Source organism: Cetorhinus maximus, chromosome 7, assembly GCF_964194155.1.
Source record: "Cetorhinus maximus chromosome 7, sCetMax3.hap1.1, whole genome shotgun sequence".
NCBI classification, from domain to species: domain Eukaryota; kingdom Metazoa; phylum Chordata; class Chondrichthyes; order Lamniformes; family Cetorhinidae; genus Cetorhinus; species Cetorhinus maximus.
Window position 1 is genome coordinate 49497751 of NC_135885.1, and position 18251 is coordinate 49516001.

Consider the following 18251-nt stretch of genomic DNA (forward strand, 5'->3'; position numbering starts at 1 on the left):
GCACCTGTAGTATTTGCTTTCATATTATTGAACCTGGGATCTTTCTTGTCTATGTGGAACTGTACAATACCATGTGGTACATCCAATCACTAAGTGAACTGGGAGCATATAATAATTTTAATAAAACAACACTGACTGATCCACTGTTAATTTACTTGGTCTGTGAATTAACAGGGGAAAAAAAACTATAATACATTGGCTGGTAAATGCTGAATTCCAAATGTGGAATTGCAAGAACTATGCATAAATGCTTCAATATATGAACTATAGAAAAAAATTTCAAATCTGACTTGTTTGTGTTTTGTGTCTGCAAATAAGAAATGCCATAATTATGACCTATTCCAATATTCTTCAACACCTACCAAAAAGTAAAGGAAAGAGAGATTTGTCGCAGCTGCACTCTTAACCCTGCTATCCTTCTTCTCAAACGTTTTCAGGGTCTCCACAGCCTACAAATCAAAAGTAAATTAATAAATTGTCACTTACCTTTCATAAAAACTGCTCAAAGCTAAAATGATAAGAAATGGTCTGATAACTAAAAACATTAATTTTATTTCTGATCAAAGAGCAAACCCAGAATTCTGTCTATATGAAATAACAATCTTCATGCTTAAAGAAATATAATTAAATACACGGCTGCATTAGAATGGGGATGAAAGCACACATGTGCTAGATTACATAAATTTAAAACTATATTATCAATATTCTGAAACACAACAACACACATAGAACTGTTCAGTTTACAGATCTTGAAAGAATATTCTCAGCCCATGAATAACAGTTTCACTCTGCTACTTTTAGCTGTATTCCATATTCTGCTTGCTACCCCAACCAACCAAAAATAGGTAGTCTCCAAATACTTTTTGAATGTTACCTACTTACTAAAACAGTAGATAGCATGCTACATAGTATAGAAAATGCTGGAAAAACTCAGCTGGTCTGGCAGCATCTGTGGAAAGAGAAACAGAGTTAACATTTTCAGTCCGTATGACTCTTCATTTTATGGCGTCTATCCGGGTGGGCGCATAGGTCCTTAGGATATAATTTACATCCTGAGTTGGATAACCAGATGGCTTATGAATGATGATTCAAGTAATGGTCAGCACCATGAGAGAGATATAAATTACAGTTCACAGGTCTGCTTGCATTTATTAACTGCGCAAATACAATGCTGTTTCTGCCAACATCTTCTTACCTTACTGGCATTTTGGGAAAAAAACATAGGACAAAACACATCAGAAACCAGTCTGAAGAAGAGTCATACGGACTCAAAATGTTAACTCTGTTCCTCTCTTCACAGATGCTGCCAGACCTGTTGAGTTTTTCCAGCATTTTCTATTTTTATTTCAGAATTCCACATTATTTTGCTTTTATCAGAAATCATTTTGCCTGATATAAAATTAATGTCACATCCACTTTTCTAAGATGTTATACTTATTGTACACAGCTGAAATGAGAAGAGACTAAGTTATGTAGTCTTCTGTCAACTGGAGCATGCCAACCATACTAAACATATTTAAATAAAGACCAGTCCAACAGCCATAATAGAAAAGTGCCATGGCAATTGAACAAGACTTAAATGTTCCTTAAATTGGAATAATGTCAAAATGTTTTTTTTAGTATCATCAACTCAAGTCATTCTATTTACTGGTCTAGTTGACAATGTTATAAATGCTTCTGAATTTCCATTTTGAATCCCTTTGGGTGTCAATAGATTATTCACACTATGAAGAAAGATATAGACTGCCATACCTTTCCAAAATAACCCTCAAAGTGTAAAATCACAGTCAAATGGAATTTATACCCACCTTGTCATACTGTGAGGTGAAACAGAAATACAGATCAAGATTGAAATGGTGGCAAAAAAAAAAAAGGCTAATGATAGAAATAATAGAAATAAAGCTTTTTTAAAGAAAGCACATGCAAGTAGCTGCTACCAGATGGAAAACAGAAAGCATGTAAACAGAAATGTGCACACATATAGAGGACTTACCAACATTATTAATAGAGTTTAAAATTAATCCAAGGTTATCATAAATACTATTTTTACATTGCTAAGTTCTTATCACCTATGATGCTAGAGTTTTGTACAATAATCTAAAAATTAACAAGAGTGAAATAGTGTATGGGTATGTCCTGAAACATAGAATATACTAGGAGATGGAGTCATGCACTAGGCTTTCACTTCTGGGAATTGGATTCAAATCCAGACTATACTGATGCTATGAAGTCTCAGCCTGCTGGCTGCTATTACATGAAATGAGATTAGCTGTCTTAACTTAGCTTCGAGTAAACATAAGTCAACAACATTGTAAAGCTCCTAATTTGGCAATATTAGTACTTAATTGACACTCTTACTCAGTGAAGCCACTTGCCAGCTCAAGTGCTGGAATTCAGGTACATTGTTGGAGAAAAGTAGAGAAGACTTTATTGTGCAACTAATTTTGCTGTATTGCTGAAAACAGGCTTCTTTTTAAAAGCTTTTCGACATGCACTCATCAGGACAATTTGCAAGAACACCAAATGTAAAAGGAACAACAATTTGTATTATATGAGAAGAGAGTGTTGATTGTTGGTAAATGGACTCTGATTGATAGAGGTGTTACCATGGAGAATGCACCAATTGATGATGACTGATAGTTAACTGCCAAGCATGTTTGAAATATAAACCAGGCAGCTTGACTCTGATTGGTTAAGGCATTGCCTTGAGGAATGAACCAGCGTATGGCTGTCACTTATTTTGTTCAGCTGAAACAGGCACAATGCGTGTACATGTTCTTTCTGTCTACAAAGAACAGGGCCCTGTGTATTAATATATGTAGCTTTCTTTTTTTCAGCAATACTCAAGTTCTGTACTGCTAAATGACTCATTTTGTTGCATTCAACTTAAGATTGCTTGAAGCTAACACTGCATATTAGATTTTTGTCTCCACTATGGAGTTGGTAAAGTGGCAGGGAAAAAAAAAAAATCACACATTCTTTATGAAGCTTGCTTAATTTTCATTCTGCTAAAATGAATGTAATGAAATTCAGATATGTTATGAAAAGCACAGGCAATCTTCCCACCAGATTACTGCCCAGATGGTGGATGAAAGTATACTTCTGGGTGTACACAGTTAAGTGTCCCATTTCCCAGGACTAACTTGTAATGTCACCCAAGAACAAAAATTGTCACACACATGAAAAAATATTGTAAAAAGGTTGTACGCTCAAACAGAAAGGCATTATAAAAAGACAGCTGGTTTGATCAGGTGGTTGCAAGTGGGTCCTTGAGTGGGTGATTCAAATCCCACTGCAGGACCTGAGCACATGTCCAAGGTGACACTTCATTCTTCATACTGCAGTCTTTCCGAAAAGACTTTAAGCCATTTGTCTATTCAGGTGGCCATAAAAGATCCAATGACATAATTCCATTGAAATAAATGTCAATGAAAATCAACAGTTTATATAATAAGCAGCTGATCTACAATACCAATTATATACCCGGGCGCTAAGATGAAAATCCAACGCTATGTATTTCTGAATTTGTATTGTTAACCTAGCATTCAGAGATACAAAAGCAGTTAAATAACCCTAACTGTGAAATTTTAGTTGTGCTATTGGAAGATGCACTATGGTCACCTCTACCTATGCTTCTCCTATAATTTAATTCGTGATATAACATAAACTCCACTAAAATTCTTAGGGTGGAATTTTCGGTGCCCACTGGCACTGGGCGTGATCGGTGGCGTGAGCAGACAACATGGTGCAATTGGTTTTACGAAGGCAGGAAACCAGTTTGCAATCATCCACTCGGCCCTCTGACAGCGGGCCGCATTTCTCACCATTGGACATCAGGAACCTCATTGTAATACATCAGCATATCATTATCAGGCCAGCCCGCTGGAATTGTTGAAGCGACTCGTGGCAGGGGGTGTTAAGGGCAGCCCTGCCATTGAGGTGATCAGTGACGGGAGGGATTAAGGACAGCCCTGCTTTGAGGTGACTGGTGGCATGGGGGGCAAGGGCAGCGCTGCCATTGAGGTGACTCGTGGTGAGAAGGAGGGGCAAGGGCAGCACTGCCATTGAATATAGCGCACAAGCATTCAGGGTGGGAGGTAGGGTGGGTGAGGGAAGCGGCCATGCATTAGGGAAACCTGTATAAAGTGACCATTCCTCTGCAAACTGAGACAGTTTAGGCGCAGCCACATTGATATGATTGGGATTGGGCTCCTAGCTTATCTGCCCACTCAAGCAACACAGGGGCATCAAAGAGCCACCAAGTGCTCCAGAGTCTTCCCCCACCCCCAGCATAGACTGCAAATTCATCAGCATTTTAGTGGACTGCAGAACAGTTGGACGACTGCACATGTTATACAAACTCCTTGCTAAAGCTGGCCATGGAGCAGTCACTTCTGGAGGCGTTCACTGCCCCATGCAATGACAGTATCCCAGTTTGGACTGCTCTCCCCCGTGGTTCAAGCTAATAAGGGCAGCCATGCAGTGCACTAATCTCTGGCGACCCAAGTGGTGGCCAGCACTCTCCGGGAAGCGTTAGGGAACTGTCACATTTAACCAGGACAGGTTCTTAGTACATCCATGCTAACCAAGTATTTCTCTCTTTCATCCTGCAGGAGGAATACATCAGGATCACAGAGCCTGGTGAACTACTTGTATGCCTGATGGCTACAGAGTGCGAAGATGACAGAGGAGAGAATGACTGAGGCTCCTGGTTGCGGGGAGACAGGAGCAGCAACCTCAGGAAGAAGGGGCAGCTGGGGCTCCCTCACACGTCACCCAAGAGCCACAGCGAGCCAATGCATACTGGTGCCTAGCGCCACACAGGATCTATAGACGCTGCTTTCATTTCTGAAGATGACCGAGAACCAGTGTCGCCGAAGACTATGCACGTCTAAGGAACTGGTTGGTCACATCTTCCAGCTACTGCAGGATTTGGTGCCACGGGGACAGGGAGGGAATCCATTGCCAGTGGCCACGAAAGTGACTGCAGCACTCAATTTCTATGCCAGTGGCTCCTTTCAGGGCTCCACAGGTGACCTGTGGAATCTCACAAACCTCCACCCACAAATGCATCAGTGAGGTCACAGATGCCATCTTTGCGGGGGCACACAACTATATGCATTTTGCCCAGGACCAGAACAGCCAAGGTGCAAGAGTGATTGGATTCACCCAGAACTTGGGTTTCCCACAGGTTCAGGGTGCAATCAACTGCAGTCACGTGGCCCTCAGATCTCTGTCGCAACATGCGATAAACTACATCAACCACAAGGGATTCCATTCGCTAAATGTGGAGCTGGTGTGCGACCAGCAGAAACACATCCTGCAGATGTGCGCACAGTTTCCAGAGAGTGTGCATGACGCCTATATCCTCAGTCAGTCAAAGATTGCTAAAGTCTTCCAGGGTCCAGAGAAGCTGGAGGAATGGCTCCTCGGGGACAAGGGCTACCCGTAGAGGCCATAGCTGATGACACCCGTGCAGCGGCCTCAGATTGCAGCAGAGCGACAGTATAGTGAGACTCATGCTGCAGCTCGCAACTTGGTGGAGCAGACCATCGGAATGCTGAGGATGAGGTTCCAGTGCCTGGACCGGTCTAGTGAAGCCCTGCAATACAGTCCACAGAGGTTGTCATGCATTGTCGTCATCTGCTGTGCCTTTTACAACTTGGTGCTCCAATGGGGGAACGAGCTGGCTGAGGAGGAGATGGAGGAGCTGCACGTCTCCTCCGATGAGGACGTCGCCAACGGAGATGAGGGTGGAGGTCCTTGGAGGTGACGATGAAGGGGATGAGGCCTTTGCACTGACTAGACAAGGCAGGCATGCTCGAGAGGCCCTCATAGCTGCTAGATTTGTGGAGGATGATGACAACATGCAGAGAGGTGACCCAATAGACCCTTATAGTGCATCCAGTCTGGCTTATGGCAGCACGAATACCCTCTGTGAAAATGCTCCTGTCATGGAGACCCTAATAGTCACTTGATTGCAGGAGGATGACGACAACAACATGCAGTGAGGACACTCCATAAATCTTCACATAGCCTCTGAGGATGTCTGACTCCTGTCTGGCCGAGGGCAGATCACTTGCGCTCAGTGATCAGGGTCATATCATAGAGACGCAGCCATGAAACTTTAGAAGCATCTGATCCTCTGCCTTCAGCACCTGAGCCCTTCAGGAGCACAGCATCAGTGGTTACAGATGCTAAAGAGATAGGTGCCAGCCCCTCCTTAAAGGTTCTAAGAGCACACCGTGAGAATGAGAGAACTCTGTAGTGCCTGCCCACTACATTCCGGCAGCAATGACAAGCACCATCAAGGCGCAGAATCAGTAATGTGTCCAGGGAGTGTGAGGCCGGACCATCACTTTGGTCTGAAGGCTGCACAGAGCATAGAGAAGAGACCCTGGACTGAGACACCTGACTTTAGATTGTGCAGAAAGGTTTCACATCTGAGTGACAAGAACACTGCTCATCAGAACAAGGAGCCATAGGCAGGGAGACATTCTTGGGAGTTTATTGACAATAGTGAACAGTATATACAAGTGATGCCCAGGCTGTGCAACTAATTCTCCAAACTTTCCTAATCCTGCCGTTATGTCTTGGTGCTCCCCACATATCCACAGCAGAGGCGGAGGCAGCCTGCTGACTGGGACACCTTGTCTGTGATCACCTTGGAGGGCATCCTCTGGAGGGCATCCTCTGGAGGGCCGAGACTTGGAGGGCCCCGGCCTGCTTTCAGTGTCCTGCTGGGTGGCGGTGGCACTCTCCTCGGCCTGTGGAGATGGAGCTGCTGAGGTCACAGGAAGAGGGGAGTCAGATAGGCTGGACACACTTGGCATCACCTGGATGGACTCCAGAGTGTGCTGATCCTCCTCTTTATGGGTGCCCCAGGCTGACTGCTCGAGGAGCAGGGGTAGCTGGAGTGAGATTGAGCTGCCTGGCACCCCTCTCACTTTTGGAGGCCGACTATGCCATCAGCAATGGAGTAGAGCCAGCACAGCAGTGCGGGAGCAAAGTCCTGGACCAAGGTCTCCAAGGTGGCTACCATCCCACCAGTGTTGACCTCAGCGCCGGCATGCCATTGCACTATCACCTCAGAATGAAGGCAGGTGGACTCCTCCATCGTGTTTGCAATCTGACATCCCTTCCTGATGTTCCCAAGTCTGCCTCCGCAGCTCCAGCAACTGTGACATAACCGAGACCAGAGGCTTGTTATTTGAATCGGACTCAGCAAAGTTGTGGCCTCCAGCAGTCCTTAGAGTGCCAGAAACCTGGGAAGTCCCTGTCTCCACCTACTGTGGATCGGACAGTGCAATGCGCACACCAGATTGTGATCCTGGGGCTATTCTAAAGCTGGGTGCCACCAAGGTGTTGGGTGTGTCTCTGCACTGGTAGAGGGTGTGGGTGAGTGCTGTAATGGGACATCAGGGAGGGTGCCACCAGATTCCTCTTCAGTGGTTTCTTCGGGGCTTGACTGGGGGCTCTGGGTCATGGACTCCATTGGCTGTTTGACAGATTTGCCTACAAAAGCAAGGGGATATAATTAGTGCAAGGCAGTGGCCTGTGAAACAGGACCCATCACTCACAGCATGGTTGCCTGGTGGATGTTGTACTGCTGGACCCTCACTGATGAGAAGAGTGACTTATCCTGGCAGAAGGGAGGAGATCGTTCATCCTCTTGCGGCACTGGGTGGCTGTTCTCTTTTGAAGGGTGTTGGCAGTGACCACTGCTGCCACTGCCTCCCAAGCCAGGTTAGTGCTGTTGCTGCCCATCCTGCAGCCAGTGTGGGGATAGAGGACATCCTGGCGGGCCTCCATGGCATTCAAAAGGGGCTCAAGGGACACGCTGCTGAACCTGGGGGCTGCAGTTTTCTTCAATTTCAGGGCCATGTCTTCTTTGCAGCAGTGGTGGTCTGAAGCACTGAGATGTATGCTTGCGGCTGGATTTTAAATATGGCGGCAGCCAGGGCGGGTGAAACGATGTGTTTCCCGGGAGTGCATAAATAATGTGGCAGGTTTGGAATGATAGGGCATGAAAACCTGCCATCGCACTGCTGCACTTAGTGCAAATCTGGGATGATTCCGCCTTTAGTGACTTTCTGTTAGAATTATTTCCATGGCTGTATCCTTCTGTGTTTTAATAAGAGATGTGGCATATACAATAAAGCTCTTTTCTATAATCATACTGTCACCACAATTTTAAAATAAACAAATGATCTGCAACATATATAGCAATGGCTTGCAAAAACTCATTTTCAACAGTCTACTTTAACTGACACTTGACCACAAAAGTCATTGTGACCAGAATCTAAATTTGGAACCTTTTCTTTGAACCTAAGCAATTAGACGAAAGAGACACTTCAGAATAGTGGACGAAAGGGACACTTCAGCAGCTGAAGTACGAGATCAAAAAGGCTAACCCAGAAAACTAGCAACAACCTACATAAAGCTGACACAGTTCAAAAGTCTGACAGCTCAAGACTAGTCCTGACATGTGAATTAAGTGTTTATTATGGGCTTTGTGGTACATATACAGGTTATTTCTTCAATGAATTAAAGGAGCAACAAAATATATACACAAAAGTCAAAGGCCTTGTTGCTTCTTGCAATTTAATTTGTACATACGGACATACAAAAAGATGGAGGGATAAAGGCTGGCTGACCCATCAATCGGTTCAGCCATTTTCCAACTCCCCCCCTCCCCCATATATTTCCATCCACAGTAGCCATGTAGCCTCCTGGGACAGTAAAACACCAAATTAATAAAATCGTAGGTCAATGTTGGGAAGAAAGAATTCTAGGAAATTGTTCTCCAACTGTCAAAGATAGTAAAATAAAATGAGGTCAAGGAAATAAACACTATGGTCATTTTGTTTTCAAACATTCTTCCTATTTTTTGTATGCAGGAATATCAGCTTCCTCCAAGAATTGTTCAGCTCCCTTTGGAATGTTTACAGCTAATCCATACCAATTGCAGGAACTGGCAATTTATTCCAAATATCAATAATCAACTGGGAAACAGATCAAGTTTTGCCAAATTTTACACCTTTCTAGATTAAAGACAGTGATCAATCTGGTAACCCTCTACTGAACCTTTTCAAGGGCCTCTACATCTCCCATCATGTGAGAAGTTCAAAACAGTAAAATGACATCCAGATTTACCTTTTCCATTCCCTCAGATGTTATATACACGTTTGCTTTATTTCATTGTCATTCATTTTTCTATTTGTTCTTTGGATATGGGTATCACTAGCAAGGCTGTATTTATTGTCCTGAAAAAGATAGTACTGGGCCTTCTTCTTGGCCTATTACAATTGTTGTACTGATGGTGGTTCTCTGATGGTGTTAAGCAGGAAATTCTAGAATTCTGAGAAAACAATGGTGAGAGACTGGTGATTTATGTTTGTCAGGATGGTGTATGATTTGGAGATTTTGGAGGTGACAGTGTCCCCATAATACTGTATTGCTGCTCTTGTCTTTGACGCTAGAGTTCACAGGGTTGCGAGGGGCAGACTGTTGTAGAAAGCTTAATAAACTTTAGTGTATTCTGTAAATAATCCACATTTGTATGGAAATATTGAGCTCAGTGGTGGAGCACCAATCAAAATAGCTGCTTTGACGGTTTCAAGATTTAAGTGTTGTTGCAACTGAAGTGGGCAGCCTTCTGGAGGTGGAAGTAGGCAGACTTGGTGATACAAAGGTATCAGCTTGGGGTCCAACAAAATATTGAGCTTGCAAACATCTAGTTCAGCCTAAGTCAAAGGCCAGAAGTGGGATGGAATCAGTGGCAAGGGTATGGAATTTGTTGTGGAGGTCAAAGTCCCCAACTTCAGCTTTCCCAATGTTTAAATGGACGAAATTGCAGCTCTTCCACGACTGGATGTTGAACAAGCAGGCAAACAACTTGGGCACAGAGGAAAAAAGAAAAATGCTGAAAAGTTAGGGCTAAGTGTGTATGTGGCAGCAAACCTTGGCTGGGATTTGGGCAGGGCCTGTCATGGACGGGATGGAAAATTCGGAGAGGCAACCAAACGTCCACTGATTTTGAGAGAGAATTTCTGGTCCCACCCAAATCCAGCTCTTATGTCTACAAATGATATCACCAAGGGCTATGCATAAATGAGGAAAGAGGGGGACCCAAAGATAGATCTTGGGAGCGTTCCAGAGGTAATGGTGTAGGTTGGGAATAGAAGCTATTGTTGGAAACCCTCTTATCATCAAATAAGTAAAAAGATAACAAAGCAAGTACATCCTAAGGAGCTCGACAACAGAAGACTGTTTTAAGACAGAGGACGACAAGGAGGATTAATGCACCGGTCAGTTATGGACGATGTCATTTGTGACTTTGATGCTGTGGCAGGAAAGGAAATCTGATATGAGCGATTCAAATGTGGAGTTGTGAGGGTGATGGGCATAGATTTGAGGAGCAACATGTTCAAGGACTTTAGAGACAAAAAGGTCTGCAAAAGTGTGTTTTCTCTTAAGGTACCGAACAAGTTAATGTGTAGAAGATTTGTTTATTTGTCCAGATATACAAAGATATGAATTAGGAGCAGCAGTAGGCCATTCGGCCCCTCGAGCCTGCTCCACCAGTTGGTAAGATCATGGCTAATCTGATTGCAGCCTAAACACCACTATCCTGCCGACCCCCATACCCTTTGACACCCTTGTTAGTCAAAAATCTAACTCTGCCTTCAAAATGTTCAATGACTGCCTCCACTCCTCTCTGTGGAAAAGAATTCCATCAACTCTCAATCTCCTGAAAGAAAAAAATTTTCATCTGTGTCTTAAATGGGAGACCCCTTATTTTTAAACTGTATCCCATAGTTCTAGTCTCTCTCACAAGGAGAAACATCTTTCAGCATCCCCCTCTCAAGTTCCCTCAGGATCTTATATGTATCAATAAGATCATCTCTCATTCTTCTAAACTCCAGTGGATACAGGCCCAACCTGTCCAACCTTTTCTCATGAGATAATCCCCCCAACTCAGGTATCAGTTGAATTAACATTCTCTGAACTGCTTCTAATGCAATGATGTCCTTTCTTAAATACAGAGACCAAAACTGTACACAGTACTCTAAATGTGGTCTCACCAATGCCCTGTACAACTGTTGTAAAACTTCCCTACTTTGATATTCCATTTACCTTGCCATAAATGGCAAAATTCTATTGCCTTCCTAATCACTTGCTGTACCTGCATACTAACTTTGTGATTCATGTACCAGGACACCCAGGTCCCTCTGCACCTCACAGTTCTGCAATCTCTCTGTTTAAATAACATACTGTTTTTCTATTCTTCCTGCCAAAGTTTACAAGTTTACATTTTCCCATATATTACTCCGTCTGCCAAAAATTTTTGCCCACTCACTTCACTTATCTATATCCATTTGCAGAGTGCTTATGTCCTCTTCACAACTTACTCTTCTGCCTACCTTTGTGTCATCAGCAAATTTAGCAACTATACATTCAGCCCCTTCATCCAAGTCATTGTTATAGATTGCAACAGCTGAGGCCTCAGCACTGATCCCTGAGGCATTCCATTCATTACATTTTGCCAACCTGAAAATGACCCATTTATGCCTATTCTCTGTTTTCTGCTAGCTAACCAATCCTCTATCCATGCTAATATGTCACGTCCTACATCACAAGCTCTAATATTGTGTAGTAACCTTTGATGTAGCGCCTTGTCAAATGCCTTCTGGAAATCCAAGTACACCACACCTACAGATTTCCCCTTATCTACGTTGCTTGTTATTTCCTCAAACAACTCTAATAAATTAGTCAACCACTAACCCCTTTGACAAAACCATGTTGACTCTGCCTGATTGCACTGAGATTTTCTAAGTGTCTTGCTATAGCCTCCTTAATAATAGATTCCAACATTTTCTCTATGATAGATGTTAGGTTAACTGGCTTACAGCTTCCTGCTTTCTACCTTTTTTGAATAGAGGAGTTACATTCACTATTTTACAAACTGATGGGACCCTTATAAAATCTAGGAATTTTGGAAAATTAAAACCAACGCATCTACTATCTCAGCAACCACTTCTTTTCAGACACTAGAATGAAGTCCATCAGGACCTGGGGACTTGTCAGCCTTTAGTTTTATTGTAATTGTTTTAAGCTCCTCCCTCCCTTTCACCCCTTGATTTACAATTATTTCTGAGATGTTTTTTATGTCTTCTACAGTAAAGACAGACACAAAATATCTGTTCAATTCATCTGCCATTTCCTTGTTTTTGATTATTTATTCCCTAAACTCTCTCTCTCTCTCTCTCGAGGACCAAAGTTCACTTTAGTTACTCTCAGACACAGAGCCTTTAGTTTTGTCATTTTGCTATTTTTGCAACCTGTAGCCTTATCTGCGGGCACACTCTTATGTTTGTATGCTCTGTCCCTTCCTGCCACACTGATTACCATTACCCTTATTGTTACCTTGCTCTCTTACTTGTCCTCTCCCATTAATTTATCACATCTTCTCTCATTTTATCCCTCACCCCCACTATTTAGTTTAAAGCCGTCTCTACTTCCCCAGTTATATGACTCACTGGAACGCTTGTTCCAACACGATTCAGGTGGAGACCATCCTCGTGGCACAGCTCCTACTGTCCCCAGTACTGGTGCCAGTGCCTCACAAAGCGAAACCCATTTTTCCCACAACAACCTTTAGGCCATGCATTCAACTTTCTAATCTTATTTATCCTATGCCAATTTGCTCGTGGCTCAGGTAATAGTCCAGAAATTATTATCTTTGACGTTTTGCTTTTTAATTTAGCCCCTAACTGCTCATACTCCTGATGCAAAACCTCTTTCCTCTTCCTACCTATGTCATTGGTACCTACATGGACACAACAAATGGATCCTCCCCCTCCCAATGCAAGTTCCTCTCCGGCCCAGAGCAGATGTCCTTGGCACTAAGCAGGCATCCCAGCCTTCTGGACTCTTGTTCTTGGCTGCAGAGAACTGTGTCTATCCCCCTGAATATACTGTCCCCTCCTACCACTGCATTCTTACAAACTCCACTCACTTGAATAGCTTCCTGTACCACAGTGCTATGATCAGTTCGCTCAACCACCCTGCAAACCCTACTTTCATCCATACAAGCTGCAAGAACATCTAACCTGTTGGACAATTGCAAAGGCTGAGGCTCTTCTAATTCTTCCCTCTCAACCTCCATGCCTGCCTCACTCGCAGTCATAGCTTTCCCCCTCCCTGATGCATTACGTTGTCTGCTGCTTAGCCTCCAGTTCAATGACTCTGAGCCAAAGTTCCACAAGCAGCAGACACTTTCTGCAGACGTGTTTGCCTTGGGTCGTACTGGTGTCTGAGCTCCCTGACTAATAGTTTTAGATAAACTAATAGTTTTGCTGACAAACCAACAAACCTTGTACATGCATTTGGTTCACCCATCTTAACTGATTGTCCAAACAAACTGTATCGGTTATAAAAAGAGCTCACTATAATACATGAAAAAGCAACTTCACGCATCGTAAGATAAAGTTAAGGAGAGCTTTGTGTATGGAGATAGAACCTTTTTCATAGGAAAATGAGAAAGACCATGGGCAGAATTTAATGGAGCCTGCTGGAGTGGACATGATGGCAGGGGGGTTGGAAGAATCGGTCGGGAGGTCACGTGTCCGACTCCTGGCAGTGGAAAAACTGTCCCACATTGAGTGAATGGTGGGAAGGGTCTGACACAGGAAACCTGCTCCCTGGTGGCAGTAAGGCAATTAGGCTTGTTAATGCGTCACTTGAGACCAAATATTCCTGAGCTAACCAGGATTTTAATGGTGGCTCAGGGGTTTAACTGGATTCGCACCGGTGTCCTATGCCTACAGAAAGCCGCCAAGCAAACCCCAGTGTCCTCGTCAGGGGCGGGGGGCTCCCTCATTCACAAGACCTCAGTGCCAATCAAGGGACTCAGCATCAGGAAAAATGTGGGGGGGAGGGGGGGCTTGTTTTTGACTCCCCCCCCTCTTTCTTGTTGGTGATCCCTGCCCACAATCCCAATCCCGTACCAGTTACCTTTCTCCAGGAATCAAAGAACTGTCCCTGGTGAAGGCCTCTGTACCTTGCTGGGATTGGCCACCGCTCCTGGTGGCACTGCTGGTACTAGCGAGCTGTTGGCTTCTGATTGGCTGGCAGCTCTCAAGGTGAGATTTCCACCCTAATGGGGCCTTAATTCAGTGGGAAGTCCGGTATTATCCAGGTAAGTTCCTGATTGCACTCAAATAGTGTCAGAAATGCAACGCAGAGTTCCCATCAGTTCTCCCACTGGTGGGCAGGACCCCCATCGGTGACACTAAATTCCATTCCACAGCTACAGTTGGTAATCTAACTTTTCCTCATTTAGTTAACTTCCATGCGTACATAGGATTATACCAAGGTCATTTTTTATGTTTCTTCAGTCTTTTTTTTGCCATACCCTTGTACTCTTTTCTGAATGGGTGACTTGCTGGCATATAACAGTTGGCAATAGGCCAATAATGGAGACTAAATCAGAAGAACTTCTGAATTTAGCTCGCAATCAACGAACTTAATCCCAAAATAACAAATGTATTCAGAATGTGGAACTCAATGCCTCTGCAGCAGTCATAAGCTAATGAAAATGCCAGGAAATCTTTCGTAAGCTTTTGAAAAGAATTGCCAAAAGCATGAGGCCATCATTAATAAACTGCTCCATAGATGGATAATTTGAAATGGAGATTTACATTTTCCAGAAGAAAACAGAAGTTAAAATGCTCAGTTACAACAGACCAACTCTTTGCATACAGTGGGGACTGAGAGAAAATGAGCTTCCAAAGGGTGGTCTACTGAAGAAGCTGACCAGCAATGCTAACTCAACTTTCTCTCTTAAATGCAGATCACCCTGTTTGATACTTCCTGCACTTTGTTTCATGATTACATTGTTCCTGCGTGTATATTTTTTAATTGCAAAACAGAAGTGTAACTAGATTCTTAGAAGGTAATTTTCCAAGTTTTTTTCTGTTTGGATATGTTATTGGATGTGTGTTGAAGTTACAAGTTTACAAGTATTCAGCAGAAATAACAATGGTGTCATCCTGTGTTACCTGGTTAAAATCCCTCTGTCGTAGGTAAGTAATGGCTTTGTTAATTTCCAGGTCATTAGCCAGTTCAACATATTGGGAAGCCTTCACCATTTCCACACACCTGTAGCAATTAACAATTTCAAATATGAATCATTCCTTAAAAGCAAAGATTCTTTTCACACTACATGTCATGTTACAAAGCTATTTTGGGGGAAGGAAGAGCAGACCTAGGATAGCTTATACTAATCAAGTTAAAACTATACATGTCATGTTACAAAGCTACTTTGGGGAAAGGAAGAGCAGACCTAGGATAGTGTTAACTTGATTAGTATAAGCTATCAGTGATAGAGCATGTAATATATTTCCATTTTTTGAATTCTACCTTAAGATGAGCAATCCTGGGTTAGATGTACAGTAAGTTTCTCATGAAACTACAAACTACGCCACGTCAAGTTTCCATTTCTCACAGCTTCTGGTTAAGTAGGCCAAACATAAGGAATAGGAGCAGTAGGTTATTCAGCCCCTTGATTTTGCTCCACCAGTCAATAAGATCATGGTTGATCTGACATGGCCGTAACTCCACTTTCTTGCCTGCCCCCCATAACCCTTGACTCTATTGTCAATTAAAAATCTGTCTAACTCAGCCTTAAATATATTCAATGACCCAGCCTCCACTGTTCTCTAAAGAATCCTCTAAGGAAGAGAATTCCAAAGACTAATGACCAAATATAGTTAAGATAAGCTGTGAAAAGCCATTACAAAGCTAGTTGGCCCAATATATCTCCTTAGACTTTTATACCAAAGAGAGGAAACATTTGGAGCAACAATCTAGTCTTCATTAGAACCCATGATCATAAGATTAGATATCAATTTCCTAACCCACTGTGGTGCCAAATTATCGGATTACAAATATTGCATTGCTTTGATTTAATGAATGATTGAAACTGGAATACAAGTGCAAATACACTCAATAACCCTGATTCTGAGATTCCAGCAAAATCAAGGTTGTGCTCAACCACTGGCATTTTGCAATTATGCTGGCAATGGAGTGGATCCCTATACACAGTAAAGGATTTCAATAAGTCCTCCATGTTAGTAGGCTCAAAAATGCAAAAAACTAGACAAGTCAGCAGTAACTAAAGGACAGTTGCTTGCTCCTAATGGTGAGTTAAGGATTGCAGAAACTGGTTGGAAGCAAATATTTCTTGCAAAACATGTACAATGATGGCCATGAAAACGATTTCAGCATTTAGCACTGACATATTGGAGCACCTTCAGCAGGAGTCGTAGCAAAGGAGAATAGCATTCTTTGGAACCATAAGCCACAATTTTTAACCAGGGGGCCAAGCTACTAGGTGAAAGCCAAGAAGTGAGTGCTCCAATAGCCTAAATCCATGAAAGCTAGGAGAAATAAATAAAATGTTTGCTCATGTCAGAAGCAGTGCAGTATAAATACACCTAATTTTATGCTCATGCTTGCAGAAGGTATGATATGAATGTTTTTTTGTGCTATCTCCTTGAGGGTGCAGAGCAAAGACAAAATACCCTTCCCCAAACATTTTTATTCAACCGAAGGTGCTGGGCACAACTACTGACATCCACAGTAATATTTTGCACATAACATTTGAAAGTGCTGTTCACGAAGAGTATTGCCAAAAGAAACTCTGGGTGGAAACTTGTTCCCTTTTAAACCAGCCGCTGGCAAGCCATCTTCAGCCATACACTGGGCTTGAACCTCAGTGTGGGGCTCTGTCTGCCACAGGGAAGGTCCCAGCATGTCCCCAGTCAGCCCAAAAATGCATAGATAATTATTCATATTGGATATCTGCTGCTGGTGGGTAACCTCTGGCAGTGATGATCCGCCTGCGGCAAAGGACCATATCGGTTTCCTCCCAGTTCTGCCTTCAAGCCCACCTTTCTGAACTGGGAAGATTCTGCCCTACATGTTAACTAGGTTACAAAGTTCTGGCTCTTCGATGGGGATTATCAGATGCTGTTTGGGTGCTCAGATGGTTGCTTTAATCTTTCTAAATCTGTTCTGCTTCCAGGTCAAAACTATGAACAACTATAGACAGAGGACTAGGATGTGTGATAGGCCTACCATGTTAAAACAGCTAATGCATGCTTTTTGGCCAAAAGCAATCTTCCCTCAAGCTGCATAGTCGTGCGACAATCCAAAAGCTCCTGTGCACGCCATGCACAAGTCAGCCATTTTAAGTTAACGCGCAAAAAGGTCCAAAATAAAAAAAAAAGAGGTTATGTTGGCCGAGAGGCTGTGGAAAAGATTGAAATGCTGACACCACTTTGCAAACATCCTCCATTTTCTAGTTTCCTCCCATAGTCACTTTATTAATCCTCAAGCAGCTGCGTGTGGCACAATATGTTTTATGATCTTACTTCTCTTTGACAATAATGCCTTTGGGATGTACTATGTATCTTTTTTTCTTTTCTCTTCCTAAAGATTCTTCCTTAGATGAAGCAGCTGCAAATTACACCATAGAATCTGACACATTACACCAGGTTGCATCAAGCACTTCCTCCCTTACAGCCAGCATAGATGCTAGCATCCCAAAAAAACCAAAGGAAGATGCACTGAATTAAAAAAAAGTGTAGGTGACAGGAGAGAAAGACAACAGAACTAGCCTTTTTGTCACCCATACCAAGTCAACTATAAAGTCAAGGGATCTATATGCTACTGGACAGGAGCTAATGCAGGAGCAAAATCATTTACAACATCATTGGAGTATGCCACAGACAGCCTGCAGTTGCTGGTCTATGAGGCTGTTCATCCACCTTACCGACTCACATAGGCTCCTCATCCCAAAATGTCTCAAGGTTAAAATGTCCTCAATCTCAAATTCCTCTATAGTCTCATCTCACCCCAACTACGCATTGTCCTCCAACCATATATGCTCCCCTAAAGCCTTTGCTACTCTGACTCTGGCTTCATGGGTACCTTCCCCTCTGTCCCCACCAATGATAGCAAAGCCTTTAGTCACCTGAATTCTAATTTCTGAACGGATGCTGCTTAACCTGCTAAGTATTTGCAGCGTTTTGTGTGTTTATTTCAGATCTCCAGCATCTGTGGTATTTTGCTTTTGTTCTAATTTCTAGAATTTTGCTCCATAAAGCCCCTTGGTCTCCATCTCTCTATCCTTTAAAAACCTCCTCAAAGCCTACTGCTTTACCAGGCTTTTGGTCGCCACT

The 18251-nt window shown here is 43.0% G+C and overlaps 1 protein-coding gene across 1 annotated transcript in view; it reads right to left on the bottom strand.

The window, feature by feature from the left end:
• Nucleotides 1–18251, bottom strand: part of ift88 (intraflagellar transport 88 homolog) — a 137877-nt gene that overhangs the window by 52665 nt on the left and 66961 nt on the right. The window contains exons 15-16 of the mRNA XM_078545465.1: nucleotides 15066–15165; nucleotides 363–449 (exon numbers count right to left, since the gene is read on the bottom strand). Of these exons, the coding sequence (XP_078401591.1) occupies nucleotides 363–449; nucleotides 15066–15165 (187 nt within the window). The remainder of the gene's footprint in view (nucleotides 1–362; nucleotides 450–15065; nucleotides 15166–18251) is intronic.